Source organism: Fragaria vesca, linkage group LG6, assembly GCF_000184155.1.
Source record: "Fragaria vesca subsp. vesca linkage group LG6, FraVesHawaii_1.0, whole genome shotgun sequence".
Lineage (NCBI taxonomy): Eukaryota > Viridiplantae > Streptophyta > Magnoliopsida > Rosales > Rosaceae > Fragaria > Fragaria vesca.
The window spans coordinates 23,729,501-23,751,289 of NC_020496.1; the positions used below are offsets into that span (position 1 = coordinate 23,729,501).

Here is a 21,789-nt window from a genome sequence, read left to right on the forward strand (position 1 = left end):
GAGAGAGAGAGAGGAATAGACTTGATGTAAAGATATGAGGGTATTTTAGGTATATCGTAAAAGCAAAATGACATATTTATGCTTAAAAATGGACTTATGTGGGTAAAAATGTTTGGGTGGACTTATGTGGAAGAAAATGTCCTAAAGTAGACTTATATGAAATTTTCTAAATCACATAATCAAGCTTCTATTTTTCCTTGCTTCCAGAACTTGAAAGAAGTGTATGCATCAGGTTTCTTGTCCAGAAAAAAATATGCAAACAATTGTAGCAACGTTTTTATGAAAAATAAGCAACATATATAAACAACTGAATGTGCATACCTTATGAAAGAGCAGTATTTTTTAGCTGTTTCTTTCTGTTATGCTCCATAGAGGAACCATTTTTCATCAAAAGATGCTAATGGATCCCAAGTTCCCACATCTGCACCATACAAATCTTTTAGTATCCATGCTCACAAGATTGAAACTCCACATTAATTACACATTATATTAACAAAGGTAAAAAAAAAAAAAAAAAAAAAAAAAAAAAAACTTTTTAAAGAAGCAACACATCTTTTCCGTCATTATAGCCTCTCAATCTCCAAAAGGCATGACCATCTGCATCGAACATATAAAGCTTTTTCATACAAAATCATGTATAGTCACTATAAAGTAACATACAAATAGCAAAGTGAGAACCAAACAATCAGTCATTCATTGCAGTTTATTAATGCGTCAGGAAAAATTCTCCGGAACGAAAAAGGTGGTAGATTATATGACTCGTGCAGATGATACAAGATCATCACCTTTGTCCATGTCGTCGGAGCCAATAATGATAGAACTTACTGCTCATATTCCCGATGTTGGCTCATCTTCAAGCTCAAAAAAGCTCATAGATGTGGCTTCTCATGAGGTAACCTCAGAAGAGCTGCTCGTAAACATGCTATCAGAGTCGGCGAAGCTAATAAAAGTGCCTTTAAGGTGTCGAATCCTTTTATGTCAGCTTAGCCTACGCCAACTAATTCTCTTGTCACGGCTCCTCCGGTGTCAGCTCTGCTAGTGTTTGCTCTTTTTCCCGTCTAATTAAGTTCCTCTAGTGTCAGCTCATGCGGTCTCTACTCCTCTTGTGTGTGGATTGCTAATTTGGAGATACCAGAGACATTGAGGTTATTCCCCGTGGAGACGCTTGATCCAATTTTGGTCGCTAGCTCCTTTTGTACGTATTATACTGTTTTTCCCTATTTTACAGTCGTACTCGATCACATCCTCGAACAATATTGGAACCTGTCAACAAAAGCATCAGAGAGAGAAAAAAAAAAGACAGCGCATAAATGATGATTGACCATAGTTCATAGAATCGAATGAAACCTAACTTACATCATACTAGATTGGTCTGAAATATTTAAAGAAACTATAGCAATGTTTAGCTGCTACAGTCATGGACTTGGCATTCTTTGAGTTCTTTCTTGGAATGGTAGTCAAGCTTTGTCCATGATGCCACTCGATCTCCGTCCTATAAGACGTACATCCCAATTCTCAACTTGAGAATAAAAGAAAAAGGAGACAAAATCACTACACCACATATCGAAATCCAAATATATTACCCGATTTCCTTCTTCCATATGCACTCAGGTTCATCAATCATATAATACGTTTTTGTAACGACTGAGTTCTTGAAGTAAGGTTTTAGATCAAACAAGAACTCCAGTTTAAATCCTTGAGGATCATGTATCTGGAAGCACTTGATATCTTTAAGATATCGGAGAGCGGGTATATCATGCTTCATAATCTATACCAGAAATCAAACTGATGATCAAAATTTCACATTAATTTAACTTAAGAAAATGAGCACACACACACACACAAAAAGGGGTACGGTTATCATATCTCTCACCAAAAATTCCGTGCTATTCTTCATTGCGGACAGCCAGAAGTTAGCTACTCCTTTCTTTGCATAACAAGATATTATCCGCCATCACATCAAGTGTAATGTATGCATGAGACTCGTAAAATATAAGCTTTAGAGTTTCAAGAGCTACCTTCAGTGGCTTCATCTGGTTTCACTCCGACTACTTCGGTGATGTCGTTCACAACTTCATATCTCTGCAACCGTCACACAGGTACGTTAATGAGGAGAACTAATCCAGGCCATTGAATCTAGCTAGATCTAATCGTTAAAAAGAAGTGTAAAAACTTGTGTATAATAATATGTCCCTTGATCCGTACCAATTTTGTGCTGTGAAAAAATTGTTTGCATATTCCATTTCATTTCCACTTCATGTGCTTTGAGAAAATTATGGGTTTCTCAGTGCTGAAATGCTCACCTCAAATTCATAATTTTCATTTCATAATGAAATAAAAAAGAATATGAATTTATTGTTTTAGATAATAAAGAAGAACCAAAATAAATAAAATCTCTAAAATCAAACACTAATGTAGATGAATTTGAACTATAGTACTTCAAAATGCAATTTTTTTAAAAAAAAAAAAAAACTTTTTATTAAATAACTCACACACCTTACATATGTCAATAAGGTTTGAACCCCTGACGTCAAAGTTGTTAGTTAACCACCTTAACCAACCACGCCACGGCTCAGTGACGAAATGCAATTTAACATATTGAAGAGTGCTTGATTTCACCTTTTTTTTTTTTTATGTCTGGAATCCAGTTGGTGGTTAGGTCATAAAGATTGATATTAGAAGCATAGAGAGCACATATCTAAAAATGACGAGAAAATAGACAACTCTATGAGATATAAACGAAGCAAGAACAAGTTTATGAAATCTTAGTTGGTATGAGAATGCGACGGACATACATCATTTTATAGTGAAAGAAAAAAGAAGACATGCATTTAGGGTTAGAAGGGTATATATGTATTTTTACGTAGCAACTTGTCAAAAAATTGTGGTAACATCGCTTGGTAATTGTCGTCTTAATGGCATTATCAAAACGTATAGATTTATGAAGTTTATAATGGATTTAACGACTATAATTTGGACAACAATATTTTACCTTGATATGTTTACTAGGCAGAAGAACGTTACATTCCTTGTGTATCGCCAGTGCTATACAAACTCAACTAGTACTACTGTAATTTGGACAACAAAAATAACCAAAATGCTAAAATTTTGGCTAATAGGAATAAGACACTAAGAAAAGTTACAAAAGTTTACCATCACCGCCTATAAACTTTACTTTTACTAATGAGGTAAATTCAACTGGCCATAAATAACACGACCCAAAACCCAGAATTGCGAGTGTCGTTTCTTACAAACCCAAATGACACACACGACTCCGCAAGTATCACCGTCGGATGGGTTTTGAGCAGCCTACGACACCATGGCCGTGAAGCCTCAGAAATCATTTAGGAAAACGACTCTGGTTGATAACATCCCCCCATCCTCAAAGGTTTTTTGAACCTGGACGACACCCTCATCGTCGTCGTTTTCTGGGTTTCTTCTTCTTCCTAAGATTTCTGGTCCTATCAGAAAACCCTAATTTCAATCTCAGGTCAGGAAAATGTTGGCTTTGACATTTGTTTATAATTTAGTACTGTTTATTTCGTGAAATATTTCATTTTTATTAATGTTTCATGAAGAAGCTTTGCATATTTTGGCTGAAAAATTCTGGGTTTGTTGGGTTTGGAGTCACTGATAATCTGGGTTGATGTTTATGTTAAGCTTTCAATTTTCTGACTTTATTTTTCAATATTGGAATTCCTTAAAGTCATGAGCTTTGGTGTTTGGAAGTGATGCCCTGCACTTTTTGTTTGAAGAGAAAAGACCAGCTCTTTTCATTTTTGCAATCAATATAATTCACATTGGTGTCCCCAAGCAAGAATATTTATCAGAATTCAGAAAGCTTTTGTTCCCAGCGACCATTGTTTAAATAGAAGAAAATGAGAGTTCTTATAGCCCCTTTGTTCAATATCAATGAATGAACCCCTTCAAATTTGGGTGGCTGTTTGCCATTTTGATCACTCTTTTCCTTTTGTTGACATTGTACTTTTGTTTTTGTCGTTTTGTGTCCAAATAGCCTTATTTATGATATACTTGGAGACTACTGTTGGCTGATGCAAGCAACCACCTTTTTTTTTTTTTTTTTGCAAGCAGCAGCCCTATGTTTTCTTATATATGACTATGCTCGGCAATTTTTAGTAGTGTGTAAAGTTTGAAATGGAGAATAGGGGTAGAGAACCTTAGGGGTGGAGAACCTTAGGGGTAGAGAACCTTAGGCAAATGACCCGAGTTCAAGGCTGAATCACAGAGCCAAACTATGAACTCATTTGTAGTAATTTAGTTGCCACCCTTTATATTGCAATTTCATGATCTAAATTAAACATATGATCATTCCCGAAGATCTGAAGTTTTGTGTTTCCCTTTGCTGAAACTAGGTTTGTTCATATTGGTGATCCAAATGGAGTCACATGTGGATCCTGGACCAATTGACAAGTCTTTACTTTATGATCAAGACAATCACATTAGTTCTGCTATTTGGGATGGACAGGTTACACAACTAGTTCTGTCATTGATGTTTTTGAAACTTATCTTCTTCTTTTTTTGGTTCTGTACTCATGTGAGTGATCATGTGTACTGATAAACAATTAAAACTTTGTAGGAGCGTGGTGTGCTTAGATGTCATGAACACACTTCAATGCTTGAACACTGGAAACTCACACCTAGGCAAATGGTGTTGGTGGAGAAGGCCGGATTCGGGTACTTCAGAACAATTCCGACAATTATTCTTGACAATTCACTCATCTCGGCCCTTGTTGAAAGGTGGAGGAGAGAAACAAATACATTTCATTTGCCTGTTGGAGAAATGACTATAACACTTGAAGATGTTGCACTTATACTGGGGCTACCAGTTGACGGAAATCCTGTTATAGGCCCTACAGTGAGGACACCCAGCATAGTGTGTCAACAGTTACTGGGGAAAGTACCGAAGGACCTAAATGGGGGAATGTTGAAGCTAAATTGGTTGAGAGAGTTCTTCTCCAAATGTCCTGATGATGCATCAGCTGAAGAGACGGCATGCCATACACGTGCTTACCTCCTATATCTTGTGGGCTGTACAATATTTTCCACAACTACTGGCAATAAAGTCTCTGTTTCTTTTCTCACACTATTTGAGAATTTTGATGAAGCTGGAAGATTTGCATGGGGTGCGGCAGCATTGGCATTCCTCTACAGAGCTCTTGGTAACGCCTCCCTTAAATCTCAAGGCACAATTAGTGGCTCTTTGACACTATTGCAGGTAACATAAATGAATATGATTTTTCATCTTCTATCTGCCTCAATGATGTTCGGATAAAGTATTGAATCAACTGATTAGAGATTTCCTTTTGCAGTGTTGGAGTTATTATCACCTGAATGTTGGCCAACCAAAGTTCAATGAGGAGCCAAACCAGGGTTGTTTTCCATTTGCACTTAGGTGGAAAGGACGATCTAGTGGAACAAGATCGAAAACTAACATTAGTGCCTACCGCAAGGCCCTGGATTCCCTTCAATACTATGATGTAAGTCCATATACATCGTTGTTGAACTCTTGTAGGAAGTATTATTTTCTTGGATTGTGATGGTGAAAATTGATATGGTGACACACAGGTAAGATGGTGTCCTTACAAAGATTTGGATTCTACAGTTATACCCGAAGATATAAACAGTAATCTCATTTTACGGACATCAAAAACTATGTTGATATGCTTTGGTAAGGCAGAAAGACACCTCCCAGATCGTTGCCTGAGGCAGTTTGGCATGCTTCAACCTATCCCGGAGCATCCTCAGAAATGGGAGAGGAAGATTCCCGCTTTTGATCAGGGATTAGACTTTTCAAAGGAGATGGAGGTGGAACTGAAAGGGAAAATACGCTCAGAGATTAGGGAATGGTTAGAGCGTGGTTTCTACATTGTGGAAGACGAGGAAGGTGTGGATGAAAGCGAGTACATGGATTGGTATGAGAAAATTACTCGTAAATATGTTGGGAGGCCTGAATCTTTAGAATCTGAGTTTCAAAGAATGGTAAGCATAGCCTGGTTAGCCCATAATGTATAATAATCATTAAAATCATACTTACGCTTCACCTTGACTTATTTTACAGGTTGGTGCTATGAGAGAAATAGAAAATATAGCTGATTCTTTGCCAATGGCAGAGATGGGTTCGCAAGATAGGAAGTTGCTTGCTGAAGTTAAGGGCACATTGCAGTCATGCTTTAATGATGTTGTTGGAAATTCAAAAAGGGGTAGGAGTAAGAATGCTGTAAAACGTAAGAGGGAGGGAGGATGATCCAATCCGATTGGGCGGCCAAAGTAAGCGACACAAGATGAAGCAGATGCGGCAAGCAGATGAACCATGCTCTTTGGTATATGTGGCAAATGCATTTGGTTGCGAGAAAGTGCTTCCATTAGTGTTAGATAGATGGACTATGACCGTATTGATTTGGTTATTAGGTTTTCTCAAAATTATATTTATAGCTATAAGAGAAAATCTTTGAACGTTGTGCTTGGTAAAATTTTGGGCGTTGCTACGATGTAAGAACTGTTAATGCTGAGTGTTTTTGTGAAAAAAGGAAGTAGAAAGTATTGTACATCAACCAAAGGTCTAACAGATGGGGGGGTTAGACTTAGTTTTCTAACTTTTTTCAGTGCATTCAGTTGTGGAGACATTTTTAGACTGAATTCAACTTCAGGCAATAACAGCTACTGTTTGTAACCCTGGTAAATGTAAATCAATCTGGTAAGCAATTGTCTGAATTTAGCACATTTGAATCTGGAAAAATATAGTCAACCTTGATTCAACATCTTAGTGCATCTTTAACAGATTCTCTATATTGGCTCCTTAGCCATTTTATAAAACTAGTTTAGTTTTTTCATCAATTTTACTAGCTCCAGCAGACTAGTAAGTGGCTAACAATTTTAACTTTTAGCTATCTTGCTAGCTATATTTAGCTAGCGAGATGAGGCTCTCTATAATTTATGTTAATTTAAAGTGTTCATTTTAAGTCATTTTATGTAATAATAAAAGACATTTAAATGAATTTTTTTTATTTAATCTATAATACAAATCAAATTTTAGTTGAAATAGAGAATACTGGTGTAGAGGGATTTTTAAAGTGGCTAGCCAAAATGACTTTTTAGTTATTTTGGCTAAAATTTGACTACAAAATGGCTAACATTGTTAAAAATGCTCTTACATCCTCCGAGAGGTACTAAGCTAAGTGAGATCGGAAGAGTATACAAGGAGCTCTGTTACGTGTTGCAGGAGAATTCAACCAGTGTGACGGATTTTCAGTTTGATGAGATCTTCACAAGGAGCAATGCTCGGTGCAACTGCCATATGAGTGCGCACAGTAAAGGCAAAGTTCAATCCCCAAACCTGCCTCACGACCTCTAGTAGCTTCTTGATTCACCCGCTAGAATTTGATAGACCTAGAACCAGCAAGGCTTGGTTGATCTCTCATCGATATATTGGACTTTTAGTAACTGTAACTAGTAGCTAGGAAATCAAAATACTCCCAAGCGTGGGTAGCCAATATGTGTGCACTTCATTTGTACCATGTCATGTCTATTCCCTGGCTTCAAGTTGACCTCAACCCAATGCATCCCCTCTAGATGTCAAACTCACTTTTGCAAAGCTGATTTAAAGGCCCGGTCTCAACCTCCTGCTTGATAAAATAACTTCAGTTTCTAAGTGGAAAGACGCACGCACAAAGGATGAAATGCAGCTTACTCACCCTAGTTGAAACCATATGCTTCAGGCCAGCAATAAGCTCCAAGAAGTACTTGTAAGCAGCCCTGTGAGGCTCCTGCGTGAGAACCATTAATTTAGACCTCTGCTAATAAACGAAGAACCGCAACCTGAAACATCCACCACCTGTAACTCCGAAGGCAGAGGCAATCCTTCTACCACAGGAGCCTTCGGAACTTCAACCAGTTGGGTGCCCCCCACACCATCGCCCATCATAACACTTGAAGAAGGAGGGTTAGAAATGCCTAATGCCTTGAAGTCAACCTCAGAACCAACAGAAGCTAATGACAGAGAAGTGGCACCAGCTGAAGACTGTCAATGCGATACAACAATGAACCAAATAGAGATTCTATATGTTAGGCTTGATTTGAGCACATGACCATAGATGATATATACAGAAGTGCTTGATCAGATGAACCAGGAGAGGGATGCATTCTGTTGCATTTCAAGACCAACTCATATATTTTAATAAACAATAATAATTTAAGACATGTTTGTCCCAAACATTAAAAAAACACCAAACTCCAGCATGTGTAATGCCATAATGGAGTACATTTAGATACCGTTTTATTAAGGTTTCTTGTTTAAGAACTTGGCGAATTTGAAACTGACTACAACAAACTCTCCAAGAACACAACAAAGCTTCACTTCTAGGTGAAAATCTGTCTAGACAAAGCAAGATGGTGGAGACTGTATGTTATAAAAAAAGCATATCACTAAAACTGTTCTCTAGACCAGTTGATAATCTCTAGAAAAGATACGAGATAGCATTTGACCATACACATCCCTTCATTGTCTATTTCTAACTTTCTACTGATAACAAGGGCTGAAATAAGATTATTTGAACAAGCAACAGTAAGCTCATAGTGATCACAGTGACATATTCTTAATGTGGAAAAAAGGAAAGGAAAGATAAACCACAAGCTATAAATTTATAACCAACTTACCACTGTTACAGAGCCTGGTTTATCCACAATGACCAGATCTTTGTCACCATCAGCATCAGTCTGCGAACAAACTCCCAAACTAATCAATTTTGGAAGAAATATAAATAAAGTAATATACATTTTTGGATTTTAGATAAATTTATTGGTCATCACCCAGAAATGGTTGGCCCAATGAACATGTTCTAAAGCAAGCTAGGTCCAAGCACTTGCAAACAGCTCAAGTAGCCTCTTAATTCCTAAGTGACACAAACGTCCCAGTATTATGATATAGCATTTCACTTCTATGAATCCCATGTTTTATGACAAGTCACTGAAATCATTTTAAAGTTCTACATTAGTAATCTCTTCTCCCTCCTTTTCTATCTCACAAAACGAAAACTGATAAATGTTAAAAGATGGTCTAACCCATACCTGTAGCCTTTCTACATCCTTGAATGAGTGGAATGAAGGACTTTCAAAATCAGGAGGTTTCAATACAGCATAAACTCCTTTGTTATTATATCTCTTTTCACCACACTGCACATTAAAAAATCCAATGACTTAGGTCCACAACCTCTTAAGCTTATTTGAAAAGAGAAGAAAATTATTAGTCTAATGGCAAGGAACTGTAACCTGTGGGTAATCTGGAGCACTAAACAAAGTGTATAGCTTCCCTGACTCTCCTACATGATCCACACTGTAACCATTCAGCATATCACCAAAGTCATCTTGATTTTCCCTTACATCTGGACCTTCATGTGATCGTATGATCAACTATAGCAACAAAGCCACAAATCAAGTCTTAGAATGAAAACCTTTTATTTATCTTTCGAACCTTCTCAAGTGATCCTTTCCCCGAAATGACACAAAGAAGGTAAACACTTTTTTGCCTATATGCAGACATTAAAATATGCTAGTTTAAGTTGAGAAATGTTGATACTGTGTGATGATATATACTTAAGTTTCCAATTCTGAATCCACAATATTATTGGTGAATAGATATCTAGTATGATACTATGATGACAAAATAAGAAATGTCGATTGCAGACTGGCAAGTAAATTCAAAATATGTCAGACTCACAAGCAAGTAAATGGAAATATCACCTTCAGGTTTGATTGTCTTAGAAAAGCCTCAGTGCAGTCAGGACCCCACCAAAGACCTCGTTCTCGAAATGTCTTTTCAACTAGACCATCTTCCTTTGATGGATCCGACCATAGTACGTCAGTGAGTAATACATTTGGACCAATATCTGGCGCATCAATAAGAGATCTTTCAACCTTAGATAAATCTTCTAAAGAACCCAGTTCAAGGGTTTCCTCCCTCCTTCTTTTAGACTTTCTCAAAGAGGTACCACTCCGGAAAAGACCTCCATGTGTGGTATACACAGAATTGGCTATGACTGAAGCAAGAGGAAGCTCTTTAAAGCAGTCGAGGCATTTACGATACACATACTCCCCATGATAACCATATTTAGTCTTGACCTCCTCCTCAAAACCATACAGAAATGTGCAATATCTAGATTCATGGTTTCCACGGAGTAGGTATACTCTACTGGGCATCAGGACCTAAATACAAAAGCAAAGAAAATGAATCATTTTGAACATAAACTCAACTCTGCTATTAAAAAGTCGAGCTCCTGATATCCATAAAAACAATATTTTGCCCAACTGTTTTCCAAGAGAAAGTGCAGTAAGATGCTTCAACAATCACAAATAAAGATCACAATGCAACTCCCTCAAGACCACAACCATCTAAGGAAGAAAAAGTAAGTAAATGGAAATATCATGCAACTCGGCCATTGCAGCTGGTACATGAGCATATGACAAGTCTTACATGAAACTAACTACCATCTAAAATAAGTATACAAAAGAAACCAATAATTTATGCATATCACTATCATCATATTACCTTCCAAGCCAGCAAGACGAGAAACACATCCAAGCCCCGTGTTCCTCTGTCAACATAATTTCCATTAAAAACATACAACTGGTTGTCAGAGGGCAGCCCAGCATGTTCAAAGAGACGTAGTAAATCAGGAAACTGTCCATAAATGTCGCCTACTACAACAACTCTTGAATCCTCTCCTTGGCAATCAACTTCCACACAATTTGGCTCCTTGCACAAGATACTTGAAGCTGTATCGATTAATTTATCCACCAAAGGAACTGGAATCAAATCACAAAACCTCGATGATGACTCACCACACGAAGACTGCGCAATAGAAAACATCATGACCTGAACCCAGTCCAAGTTTATCACATCATCTGAAGGCCACAAGATAGAGATCTGAGAGGCAGACGGTGATAACGATTTTTGCACCTCACTTTTCACATCTTGAGTTTCAAACTCCGATACCACCACAAGGCAGTCATCTTCAAACATCAACCCTTCTACCCGCCTAGCCTGCTCCTGATGGCCAGCATCCCTCGTCCCCTCAACTACACTTCCCCGCCCCACGTTCCAAGCATCTTCATCCCTTGAAACCACTTCACAGTAATCCTCCACCATCTTACTCTCTGTTCCCGCCCCTTCAATAATCGGAACATATCCATTCCACATGTGTATCTCCCCATCTACAACGCCCTGCCGCTCATTCTGATCATCTTCACTCCTCGACTCAACTACTACTCCTCCGCTATACATATCCTTCTCGCTTCCATCATCATCGCCTCCATCAGCCTGCGCCACTCCTCAAATAAGCAAACCAACAAAATTACAAAATGCGAAAAACTAATCACTGAACATACATTCGTACCTGTTCACCCCCGGCGGTTAAGGCCGTGGTGGACCGTTTCAAAACAATCCCCATTGCAATTTCCTTCATCCTCATCAGCTTCTGAAACTCCTCCTCACCTAATCCCTCACACGAAACCCTCCCCAATATGCTCACCACATGCCTACATGACTCCACCTATCCGCAGTTCATATAAAAATGTTTAACAAAATTCTGAAATCTCGTAATCTCGAAATGAATCAAAAAAGGAAGAGACTGACCATCTTGTCAATGCTGGAAGAGAGAGCCTTCTTGACGTCGCTACCGGAGACCTTCCCGGCTCGATTCTCGACAACACCGCGGGCGATTTCCCTCATCATGACGAGCGAGTGGACCTGTTCGTCGTTGAGGTTTTCGAAGCACATTGCGTTGATGCTGTCCATGATCTTCTTGCAGTCGCTCTTCATTCTCTCTTTGCGGTGGTCCGTGTCTGCAGTTAGCTTCACCAATCAGATTCTCAAGCTGAGACGGATTTGGTTATATTAGTGTTGGAGTGGAAGTACTAACCTTCGCCGGGCATATTCAGCCTGAGAATTTAGAATTCCGGTGGGAAATGGAGAAAGAGGCAAAGCGAGTTTGTAAATCGAAGTTTGGATAGCAAACGACTTTAACCTAAATCGTTTCGATCATTGGGATTAAAATACGACGCGACGGAGGGAGCACTGATTTGGGTTCGGGTTGATAGTTGCGAACCTCGACCCGAGTTTGAGTTTGGGCCTAATCAACTGGGTTTCTGAATTCTCGAGTACCTGAGGCCCAAGTTGATACTTGTAGGAATATTGTTGCTCTGTGTTTTGAGGGTGTTGACTTGTGTCAACGTGCAACTTTCGTAGTTTCAGACTTTCAGTTGCAATACAAATTTTTGTGCTGATTTTTATGATCCTCGGCATAATTATTATTGAAGAGTAAGCTAATGTGACTGCAATGTGTTTTTTTTTTATATGGACCGTAATGTGTTATGTGTTTGAAATAATATATGGATCTACGTAATAGGTTGTGATTGGTAAAATATTATCGAGTTTTCGACGACTCAAGATAACAACAAAAGAAAATATTGTTGTCCAATCCTCGTGTGTTCCTCGTCCAATCCACCTCTTGCTAACCTTCAATTCTTGATCCTTATTTCAGTCCTCAATTTCCTAGGTCCTTCAATGGCCAAAAAGTAATATAAACTCGAAGTTTTACATTTCCTACACAGTGTGTTGTCATCCTTCCAACAGAGTCGGTATAGATTAGATATTAGAGTTCATGTGCAAACGTTTAGTAAATGCAGGTGCAGCAGAATTCCAAGAACATAAATACATTTGCTTTTGAACGTTTACTAGGGTTGTTATGATAGACCACGAAAATAAATGTCACTGCTGCATCTGTTGTCGATAACGAATTCAGCTTGAACTTGCATGCACCGACACTTGTGTCGGTAATTATTCTGCAATTTAAATGCTATTACATTTCAACTAATTTAGCAGAAAAACTAGATATTTGTTTTTTTTTATTTCTAACAACGACTCGTGCAATCGATCATCATATCCGTTTGTTCTTCATGAAAATGACTTGTTCACTAGTAAAACTCATCAATATGATTTGCGATAGATGTCTCTTCTAGTGAGAATGTCTTTCTATAAACGGCTAATAAAAGACATTTATAGGTGTGCGCACGAGTCGTTGTTAGAAATCAAAAATAAATTAAACAAATATATGAACATCAATCACTAGTCATCGATCGGACCACATGATGCTTACATTTTACAAATCTATAATGTTGTATCACCAAAAGGGGTAGTAGATTCGATCATAACCCGGAAGCTATATATATGTACGGTTTGGCTGATAAGGTGAATGTTAGGGACGTGACAAGCGCAAACCTTTTAGCCTGTCCATCTATTCTAGTACATGAATTATGTGCAAAGGAATATTCAATCTAGCTAGGTTGGAAGATCTACAAAATGCCGCAATTAGTGGTTTTTCATTTTCAATCATTGAGATGATCGAGTTGGGTAAATGAAACCTGGAACCAGTCTCGGCTTTTTCAGACGTTGCCACCAACAATACTGCTGGCTTTTGGGGCTAAATGATTCTCTATGGTTGTAAGTTTAAACTTTGAAGAGGAATGTCGATCATAGACTGGCTACCATTTCATTTAAGGTCGTGATCGATTCAACGTGGAAATTGGTTGCCGGTGTGTCCATGTATGTGGGAGAATTGTTTGTCAAAATGCCACACATAACAATGATCGTACGTACGATTGAGAATTATGTTTTGGACGAGGCTATAAGTACAGTGGCGGACACAAGATTTTTTTTCTTCTCTAGTTTGGGATAAAGAAACATTGCCAAGATGAAGAGGTAGGGACGGAAAGTCCGGGGTTTTAGATAACTCAGATTGGAAGAATGATGAGATGAACACGAGTATAAGATCGATCGACTGTACGATTGTTATGCATGCGAGCTAGAGTTTCCATTAGAGTTTCTTCAAATTATGACCATTGCTTTTGGTTTTGACGGATCATCATAGTTGGTGTTTTATTGAGTTTACTTATGGAGTTTACTATCACACTCTCACAATGTGTGTGGGAAGAATTTTTCCAAGGTATGTATGTGAAAGAGAGGAGCAAATGAAGCTTTTCATTCGAGACAAAGCAAGATTGACAACATATATCAGATCATAAACATGCACCATGTACTAAAATCTTGGCCCTTATAAATTGTCCCTCAAAATTTCAAAGACACAGCTCACAGAATATGTGATAGATACATATAGTATAGCTTAATTGTTGGGCAAAACAAAACCCTGTTGAACAAGAGAGAATATTCAAATATGATCAGACAAGTTTGAGACGAGCACGATGAGCTAGCTAGGGATGCTCTATACGACATGCTCGGCACTCGTCTTGGAATAATTTGAAACTCTGAATATTATTCGTTTCGATCTTGTTTGTTTAATTTTGCAACAGTTTATTGATTATTTCAATCCAAATACATCAAGGATCTAGTACACATGTATGCTTATATTCTTTTATATCTTCTGATGACATACAACAAATCAAAGTAATATATTCGTCTTCAGTAATTGCTTATCCAACCATGCATATATGCTTGTGAGAAAGAATATATATTATACAACCATCAATCAAAAATAGAGAATGTAGAGATCACACAACACTTTCGTTATTTTTAGATGAAGAGAACAATTTCCAAACCGTTTATAGACAGTGGCGTAGCCAGAAATATTATTTAGAAGGGTCAAAACTTAACTCTTTTTAAGTAACCTATATCCTTTATACTAAATCAGCATTTGATAAATTATTTAACCCAATCAATCTTGGTTATTGGTGGGGGTTTGGACAAAGATGAACTTCGAATTCATCAAATAACATAAATTACATCCATTGTTAAAAAAAATATTAGATATATTATTTTATATTACATTCTTCGGTGTATAAATCTAAATATATATTGTTTAACTGTGTTGATTTATGGGACAGAATCATTATTAATTAGCCACTTAATAAATAAAATGCAGTAAAAAGTTAAAACATGGTGGACACCCGTCCAAACACTGGACTTGTGGGGTGAATGGGCCATAAGATCAAAACTTTTGATCATCTTCCCTTTCAATTTTACAGATTTTCTTATGTGAGGAGGGTCATTAATTATAGTTTATATATGTGATTACCAAATATTTCAACCAATGGCTGCTTAATTCAAATAGCTAGAAGGGTCAATTGACCCTTCTTGTCCTACCCTTCCTACGCCACTGTTTATAGATATTCCACAACTATATGCGAAATAATGAATGTCACAAATAAATTCTTAAAAAAAGAAAAAAAAAAAAAAAAAGGTAACAACCAAGATCGATCTTTTCTATATACTTAATTAACGAATTGTAATATTCAAATTTACAAAAGCATATTACATGTAGGTTAGCAAAACTGTTAAGTTTGAACCTAATGTAGAATTCCAATTAGTAGATTGCCAATCTTTTCAACTAAATGTAGATAAATGTTGGATGAGAGATACCCAAGTGTCCCAATTAGTTGGTCCAAAGCTCCAAATCTCTCCATAATTCAACAATGGGTATGAGGCTATGAGCATTTTGGTACCATGTATCGAGGATCCTTCATATAATTTCTCCATAATAGTTAAAAACTTAAAACTTAATCTTGTCTTACTACAAAATTTCTTCAATGTAGCCAATATAGTAGGGAAATAACTTAGGTGACTAGCTATAGTCATTTATGAGTGACAAACACCAATAAAAGATGGACAAGTGTCAACAAATATTATAAACAAACATATCAAATACCTAAAACCCCATGTTATGTCCTTAAATTGCAGCTAAGCCTTTTAAAATAGACACGTATCTCATGTTTATTAGCTGTGATCACCTTAAAGTGACCAGCTTTGTCACTGAAGTTGGGTTCATATAATAGGTTGCCAACTTTTCCTTATTAGATTAGTAGTAAAATTGAAAACCTTTGCTTACAAATCAAACCCTCCCTCCCATGTTCAATACAATCATTTTCATACCATTCATAAACACGTCCTCATGTAAATGATGTAATATAATCTTGTCCTTCACCAAGGAGCCATTGGAATAATAATGAAGTACATCAAAAACTTGAAAAAAAAATAGTAGCATAAATGTAAAAAATTAACCAGTTACCAATTCTTATCCAAGAAAAACCAAAAACCCAGTAGTCCCATTTACATATCATCACCGTTCTTCTTCCCCCTTCTGACCTTCTCTTAAATTCTTGTGGGAATCAAACACCACTAACGAGTAAAGTCTCTCTCTTTGTTTCTCTCTCCCTCTAAAAATAACTCCCGTTTGAACCGGTCCATCTATATCATCATCCCCATCTCTCTCTTTCAATCAATCTCCCATATTATTACTACCCTCTTTCTCTCTCTCTCTCCATCTCTGTCTCTCTCTCTCTCTCTAGGGTTTTGATTCTGATTTCTACAGACCCAGAACCATCATCAATCCAAAGTCCCCATCTTTTTTCTTCTGTAATGACTTCAACATCTGTGAAACCCAACATGTTGCCTCCTGGGTTGGTCTCCAATCTGCAAGACGTGTTGAGCAAAAGGGGTGGAGGTGACCAACCCACTCAGCCCTCAACTTCTCAACCTGAAGAGGACTCTCTTGATAGCTCCAAGCCCATTGTGTTGGTCACCAATGGCGATGGGATTGACTCCCCTGGTCTTACTTTCCTTGTTGAAGCTCTCGTTCGCCAAGGCCTTTACAATGTCCATGTCTGCGCTCCTCAATCGTGGGTTCTCTCTCTAAAGTTTGCATCTTTGCTTTGTTTTAATGTGTTATGTGAATTTGGGCATGTGGTGTTTGTTAAAGTTTTCTCCTTTGGGTTGGTGGGTTGTAATTGGTTATTGGGTTGCTTTGTTCTGTTGGTTTTCTCATCTGGGTTTGTGGGATTCTTTTGTTTTGGTATTGGGATTGTGCCTGTGTGATTCTGTAGCTTCTGAAAGTTGGTTGCTTGCTATAGGGACAAATCAGTATCCGGTCATTCGGTGACTCTCCGGGAAACGGTTTCTGTTAGTTCTGCTGATATGAATGGTGCCACTGCTTATGAAGTTGCAGGTAAAGCTATGTTTCTTTGTTGTTTTTCTGTCCAAGCCGTTGCAATTTGGATTGATACACATGCCTTTTTATCTATTCGGTGAACTGAGGCGATCATTTCTTGCATTATATATCCTTTCTTCTATCCTTAGGTGAAAGAGTTCGGAAGTGAGCATTTGTGTGATGTGGCTTTTTGTGCTGAGAATATATAGCCATTTAGTCATCTGTTATGTTACTTGGTTTGTTAATACACAGCCTGCAGGGCTTTGTATTTTTCAAGTTGATGATAGTAATATGTTTTGCAATGATACTCTTACTCAGGTACCCCCGTAGATTGTGTGTCATTAGCGTTATCTGGTGCACTGTTTTCTTGGTCAAAGCCTCTGCTGGTTAGCATAAATGTGATGTCTTTTTTAGTTCGTATCTAGATTTTGTGGTTATGTATACTGATTTCTCAAGAATAATGGTTTCAGGTAATTAGTGGAATCAACCGGGGATCAAACTGCGGCCATCACATGTAAGTTGTAACTTATCATGCTCTATAATGTTCGTCAAGTCTTCAATTTGCTTGTATACAGTGTTTTGAAGTTTCTTTAAATAAAATCTTGTAGCGATATCCAATAAACCTGTGTAATGTCTCTTTGGTTATTTTTTTGTGTGTTACCCCGATAGCATTATATAGCCTGTATTTGGTATAGCCTGTATTTTGAGACTAATGTTGGCTGTATATGATCCATGTGTACCAGGTTGTACTCAGGTGTTGTTGCTGGAGCTAGGGAGGCACTGATAAGTGGAGTACCCTCTCTATCAATATCACTGAATTGGTGAGTTTCGAATCCCATGCAATTTGATGCTCAGTTGTTGTTTGCATATTAATATTGAGAAGTTCATCTTTGGTGTCATGATATAATGCAGGAGGAAGGATGAAAGTCAAGAAAATGATTTCAAAGATGCAGTCGCTGTTTGTTTACCTCTAATAAATGCAGCTATCAGGGATATTGAGAAGGGGGATTTCCCCAAGAGTTGCTTCCTGAATATAGAGATTCCATCATCTCCTTTATCCAATAAGGTTTGTGTTTGAAGATTGTTAAATCATGTGGCCTGTAAAATAGTCATATACGTTTATGATTTGCATATGACCTCAGGCCTCAAGTCTTGAAGGTTAAGGTCCGGCCTTTTTTTTTTTTTTTTAATTTAATTTTATTGTTTACATACCTTCTTTATTTCAAAAAGAAGAGGTCTTGAAGCCTTTAGGTGAATTTCTGTTTGAATCCAAGTACCATATGGATTTTCATATTTCAACTTGTATGGAGTGAAAATGATGATCTTCTACTACTGTGTACTATATCTTAGCAGGGAATAGTTCCTTGTATTTTATTTATGTTTTCACTACTCAAACATCACAAGGCAAATCAGCAAACTTGAAAGAGAGTTACCGTTACACATGGTAGTTTTAGCAGTGAAGTTGAATTATGTGGACATTGCATAAGAAGAGAGGCGATTTTGCAGTATATCTTTTGTTGCTGGATGTACTTGGATAAGTTTCCGTTGTGAAAGAGTTCTTCTCTTGTATCTTCTCTTCTACTTATTTAATGTAAATTCCTTTTCTTGATAGGGTTTTAAAATAACCAAGCAAAGCACGTGGAGATCTATTCCCAGCTGGCAAGCTGTTTCAGGTAATCGTTATCCTCCTGGACATTTTATGAATAATCAACAAAGCCTTGGGATTCAGCTCGCACAACTTGGCCGAGATGCATCTGCTGCTGTAAGTAGCTAGCTTTCACTAAAAAGATGTCTTTTTTGTTCAATTGAAAGGGAAGGTTGCCCCGGCTCTTTTGGTTTTCATTCTTGAATTGATATATCCTTGCCCTTTACTTAGGGTGCTGCTCGTCGTGTGACGACACAAAAGAAGAATGTGGAGATTGAATCAACTGGAGCTGCAGGAAAATCTGATTTTGAACGGGTGAAAAAGTACTTCCGACTAGAGGTAAGGGCATGTGAGGTTACATCTAGAAGCATATATGGAAGGTTTGATTTTGTGGTTGGAATGATTCCTGATGGACACTAAGAGTGAGGAGATGCAAATATGAAATCAGAGCTCATTCTCAACCTATCCTAAATTTCAACACCAAAGTGGTGGTCCTAGATTAGTTAAACATCTGTGGAAGCAGGTGGTGCTTGCTCACTATAGGACTTCTTCAAAAATAAAGTCTTGTTGAGTAGTATTCTTTCTCAAAACTTAATTCTTGTAGAGTAGGATTCTAATCCACTAACGAATACTAAAGGCCTGTTTAGGATAGTATATATTTCCAGTTTTCCACAAGTTGCTTCTAGCAATTACATTATTCTACGTTTCAGCACAGATAAAGCTTTCAGTAATTTAAGTTCCACTTCTTATTCGTATGCTTTATGGTGTTGCTCTCAGATTTTGTACTGCTTTTTGGTACTACTCTTCTTGTGATTACTAACCCATGAGTATATATATTATGTGGGCAGTTTGTGGATAAGGAGCAGGATAATGTGGATGAGGATCTGGATTTCAGAGCAGTTGAAAGTGGATTTGTAAGTTGAAAGCTTTATATTCTTTCTCTGTGTCTAGTTTTAAAGGTGTTGAATGGTTATGTCCACTGTCTGACAAAGTTCATATTTATGATCTACTCTCTCTGATACGCTGAGATCTTCTTGGTGGTTGTTTGAGTAATAATAGAATTAGTTGTAGGGAGGGTTGTGCCGTTGGAAAGGTTTATGTTGGTTTGATTAACATTTCGTATCAGGGTTTCACATCATTTTATAGGTGCCTACTTTGAACTACTTACAGATAAGCTCTTAGATGATTACGTTAATTTGTTTTGCACATGAAACTTTAAATGCTCATTGATTTTTGTAAGTTGGTGCTTACCTATCTCCATAGGGTATTCATACAGTTCGTGTATAGATAACTAAACATCAACCGCATTTAGGTGGTAGGTGTAATGGATGAATTCTTTATTTCTAGATTGGTCTTAGTTAGAGACATTTATGATTAATCGCAAGAGTGGCTCATTCTTTTTCTAACAGGTATCGGTAACTCCTCTTTCCCTTTCACCACATCTCGAGTCCGATACTCAAATAGCTGCCTCCAATTGGATCTCATCTGCACTTCAAGAGCAATAGGGCTTTCCCAGTTCCAACTTGACTTTGTGTACATCTGGAGTTCTGATATTTTTTTTTTGGGGTCTGCAGGTCTGATATTTATTACCGTATTAATAGTTGATCACGATTTTTAGTTATCCCTTTCCAAAATCCATTTTCTTTAGTTTCCACTTTAGTTGTTTTGGTTTATTTGGTCATGGAGCAAATGCTCTGGTAATCCTGTGGCATGTTTTAGAAATGCCAGGTTGTTGTGTTGTTGTTTCTTTACCAGCATAACATTGCCGGTTGTATTGTAATTGGATGTCGTTATATTTTCATTGTTATGTTATAGGATGACTTCTTGGTTTGTGGAGTTGTTGCACATCAGAAAGAAATTTAGCCTACTTAATATATAAAATGAAGTACAAGCTTAAATCACTTGTCCAAATTTAAACATAATAAATCCAGATTAGTTGCTCAACAAGTTCTGATAGTCTCATTGCAACAAGCAAAGTAGTGGATTCACTGTACCTTTTACATTTAGATTGAGCATCCAAGGATACATTTCTTCAAGTATCACATCACCCAAATGGAAGACAAAGTACATACACAATATGCAGGATACACATTGTAAACAAACGGTATAGATCATGCGCTTTCTTCTGTTTAGATGTTTAGATGCAAATGATACCCGTCTCTCAAAGTCATACTGCAATACGAATCGTTTTTATATCTCCACTTTGTCTGTGTATAGAGATATTTTGATGGAAACTTGTCTTAATGCTCTTGAGAGGGTTTGTGATTCTTTTTTGGCATCATTTCTACCCTCCAACCTAGAATTTTCATCCTTTCATTCTTTTTTGATGGAGTGACATTGAGGGCATTTGTAGTCTAGAAACAGACAAAGAGGCATACAAGAAGACGAATATAATCAAGTTTACAAATTGTCAAATACACACTCTGATATCAATCAAGTGTCTGCAAACATGCACATATCCATGTTTTTACGAGAAAGAAATTGTAGGAACCAAATACCTTTTTTCACAGTTTTCTTTTTCTTTCAAAAAATCAAAATCCTGAAAAGCCACTAAAGTATCATGGTCCAGTTATACAGATATGTTTTGATCACGTTTAAGAGTAAGGAGCAGGGCATGGAGGAAAAATATTCACAATAGTCGTGGAAAAAGTTGCATCCCTGTATTCATCCTTCGCAAGTGAAGAGCACAGTTAGTAGGATGATACCAGATTATCAATTTCAGAACAATTCAGTGCTCACAGACCGGGATCGAAATACTCCTCCAATGTTTTTGTGGAAGAAGCATATATACACGTTGTATTCTGCGTATGTACTTGTGTTTCCATATGGACAGTTAAATACTTGAAGAAATGTATCCTTGAGATGCTCAATCCTTGAAATGTAAAGGCTTAGCTTGTTACAATGAAACCGTCGGAAGAACTTGTTATCTTTGGACAAGTAATTTAAGCTTGAGCGACGCTATCCTATATTATGTTGGCATAATTTCTTTTGATGTGTGAAGCAATCGCTCCTTAAAAAATGCAAAGACACAAAGGTGAGATTTGAAACTGAAACAACAATAATTTCAACAAACCAAGTAGTCATCCTATAACATAACAATACAATGATTTCCAATTACAATACAACCGGCAACGT

The 21,789-nt window shown here is 37.3% G+C and overlaps 3 protein-coding genes across 3 annotated transcripts; 2 read left to right on the top strand and 1 right to left on the bottom strand.

Annotated features, from left to right (window-relative positions):
* The first annotated feature begins 3,235 nt into the window (after positions 1–3,235).
* On the top strand, positions 3,236–6,614 carry LOC101310239 (serine/threonine-protein phosphatase 7 long form homolog). The gene is made up of 6 exons (XM_004303603.1): positions 3,236–3,490; positions 4,374–4,486; positions 4,598–5,236; positions 5,331–5,498; positions 5,587–6,000; positions 6,080–6,614. Exons 2-6 carry the CDS (start codon positions 4,397–4,399, stop codon positions 6,263–6,265), a joined length of 1,497 nt encoding a protein of 498 aa, XP_004303651.1. The 5' UTR covers positions 3,236–3,490; positions 4,374–4,396; the 3' UTR covers positions 6,266–6,614.
* A 637-nt stretch (positions 6,615–7,251) lies between these two features.
* LOC101297073 (serine/threonine-protein phosphatase 7 inactive homolog) lies at positions 7,252–11,791 on the bottom strand. Its single transcript, XM_004305666.1, has 10 exons — positions 11,648–11,791; positions 11,409–11,564; positions 10,562–11,332; positions 9,784–10,218; positions 9,286–9,426; positions 9,085–9,189; positions 8,674–8,733; positions 7,853–8,038; positions 7,713–7,784; positions 7,252–7,640 (listed from the first exon to the last, which is right to left on the bottom strand). Exons 1-10 carry the CDS (start codon positions 11,789–11,791, stop codon positions 7,587–7,589), a joined length of 2,124 nt encoding a protein of 707 aa, XP_004305714.1. The 3' UTR covers positions 7,252–7,586.
* Positions 11,792–16,331: 4,540 nt separating this feature from the next.
* On the top strand, positions 16,332–20,490 carry LOC101310534 (5'-nucleotidase SurE-like). The gene is made up of 10 exons (XM_004303604.1): positions 16,332–16,701; positions 16,933–17,027; positions 17,328–17,395; positions 17,480–17,523; positions 17,753–17,830; positions 17,922–18,075; positions 18,622–18,771; positions 18,886–18,993; positions 19,503–19,568; positions 20,064–20,490. Exons 1-10 carry the CDS (start codon positions 16,442–16,444, stop codon positions 20,157–20,159), a joined length of 1,119 nt encoding a protein of 372 aa, XP_004303652.1. The 5' UTR covers positions 16,332–16,441; the 3' UTR covers positions 20,160–20,490.
* Positions 20,491–21,789: the final 1,299 nt, after the last annotated feature.